Consider the following 1,942-nt stretch of genomic DNA (forward strand, 5'->3'; position numbering starts at 1 on the left):
TGCAGCATGTCATCAAGGGCATATGCCAGAGAATACACAGCCTTGTAAATGTTGTACTCAGGCCTGAGGTTGGAAACATCCAAAAGTTCAGTCTCCACACTCTCTAGGTCTTCATCACCAGTGCACACTTCTCCCCCAGCCTCTACCCAACCTGCTGGAGGTGGAGCAAATCTACACTGAAAAGTGTGCTCCCAAAACTGCCTAACCTGAAATGTATTTAAAACAAAGTCTTTACAGAAGTAACAACATTCAATATTGTAATTACAGATCTGATTGTAATTTTTCAGTCTTACCAAGCTATGGCCAAAATTTTCATTGTCATACAGGTCAGGATGTATTCTCAACAGAAAATCCCTGAGTCCTGGTATTTCCCCTCGGCGAATGGCAATTCCCAGTGTGCCACCCAGATATGGCATGAGTCGGGGGGTTTGGAGCACAGTAGCTGCTGTCCATGCTTCACTGGCCATCCACTGCAGGCCTGTCACATTCTGCCTCACTACCTGTGAATTGCAAAATTTTAAATATTAATACAGACTAATCTCTCAGACTAATGTTGATTGAGTAAATACACTCAACTTTGTAGGACTGAATAGCTACAAATTATAGACCAGAAAATGTAAATAGAAAAAAAAAAAAGATGAGATAGATACCTCCTCCATTAGTTGAATCATGTGGATCCGATGTGCGAACACAATGACCACACGAGCTGTAGATTTCTTCATCACTTCAATAATCCTCTTTAGTTCAGCTGGGTTGTCACCCCAGGGCAAAATCTCTGTGTAGGCCAGACAACCTTCACCAGACTGAGTCAAGTCCAACTGAAAGGATCGCGCAACATGGAGTCCATAGTCATCATCACTGACCAGCAGACCTGCCCAGGTCCAGCCAAAGCGTTTCAGAATCTGAATCATAGCACGAACCTAATTTATTAGGGAGTGAAGGGATTAGAACAAAGTTTAGGATAATCTTTATTTTGAAACTAACTAATTTATATTTCACAATAAGAAATATTATTAAATCCATTGCACTGTGCATTTAGTGTCATTTGTGATTCAAAAAGTAAGTTAAGTAGATTACTTTACAAGGCAAAACCATGTCTTTCATTGGGAGGAACATTAAAGCTCACTACAATCTCTACGAATCACATTTTTCTATTTGTTATTTCAGAGTTTCACCTGGAAAGCATCACTTGGGATTGTTCTAAAGAAGGATGGAAACCTTCCCCTGTTACTCAGGCAGGAGCATGTGGCAAAGTAACTCACCTGAAACACATAGTATGGACACAGGTTTTAATTTTCATGCAAATTACTAGAAATTATTTAATCTATTAAATATTTAGCATCATAAATTGAAAAATAACTCCAAACCAAATAAAGGCTTGAAGAAAAAGCTGGAACTTTAAGAAAATAAACTTACAATGGGCAGTCTAAATAAGCCTATCACATCAGAGGTGGCAATCGAGAATGTTGAGATGGAATCACCCACAATCCCCAGAACTGGAGGGGTCCCCAAACAGGTGTCCTGAAGCAGAAACTGCTCTTCTCGACCACTGGCCAATGACAATGCAGCACTGAATCCGATTACAAGTGTGGCACAGTTGTCATAAAGACTGTATCCCAGAGTCACGTTAGTTAACAGGTTGGAGTTTTTGTTGATCTCATCAATAGCAAAAGCCATGGTCATGGCGTGCCTGAACCCTGGAGTATCAAAGCTGGTAGATAAAATGTCATGATCAACCACTAAAAAGTAATACATTATTTATAATCATCTGTACATGCTGTTTATGAATACATGTGTGTAAAACTTACCCTTGGCAGCTGAGCTGATGTGGTTCTGAGGTGAACGTCAGTTCAGGGAAGACTGAGGTGTAGTGGACCTCAAACAACCCACCGAGAATCACATCACCAGGCTTGTGCACCCCATTAAAATAGAATTGTCTCCT

The 1,942-nt window shown here is 40.4% G+C and overlaps 1 protein-coding gene across 1 annotated transcript; it reads right to left on the minus strand.

Moving 5' to 3' along the window:
* Positions 1-6: 6 nt before the first annotated feature.
* Positions 7-1,924, minus strand: LOC121939550 (extracellular calcium-sensing receptor-like; the record flags this gene model as incomplete). The annotated part of the gene is made up of 6 exons (XM_042482556.1): positions 7-206; positions 294-500; positions 651-920; positions 1,176-1,262; positions 1,417-1,711; positions 1,809-1,924. Coding segments are annotated over 6 exons (1,175 nt in total), but the record flags the coding sequence as incomplete, so codon positions are not given.
* Between the last annotated feature and the right edge of the window lie 18 nt (positions 1,925-1,942).

Source organism: Plectropomus leopardus, unplaced genomic scaffold (assembly GCF_008729295.1).
Source record: "Plectropomus leopardus isolate mb unplaced genomic scaffold, YSFRI_Pleo_2.0 unplaced_scaffold5050, whole genome shotgun sequence".
Taxonomy (NCBI): domain Eukaryota; kingdom Metazoa; phylum Chordata; class Actinopteri; order Perciformes; family Serranidae; genus Plectropomus; species Plectropomus leopardus.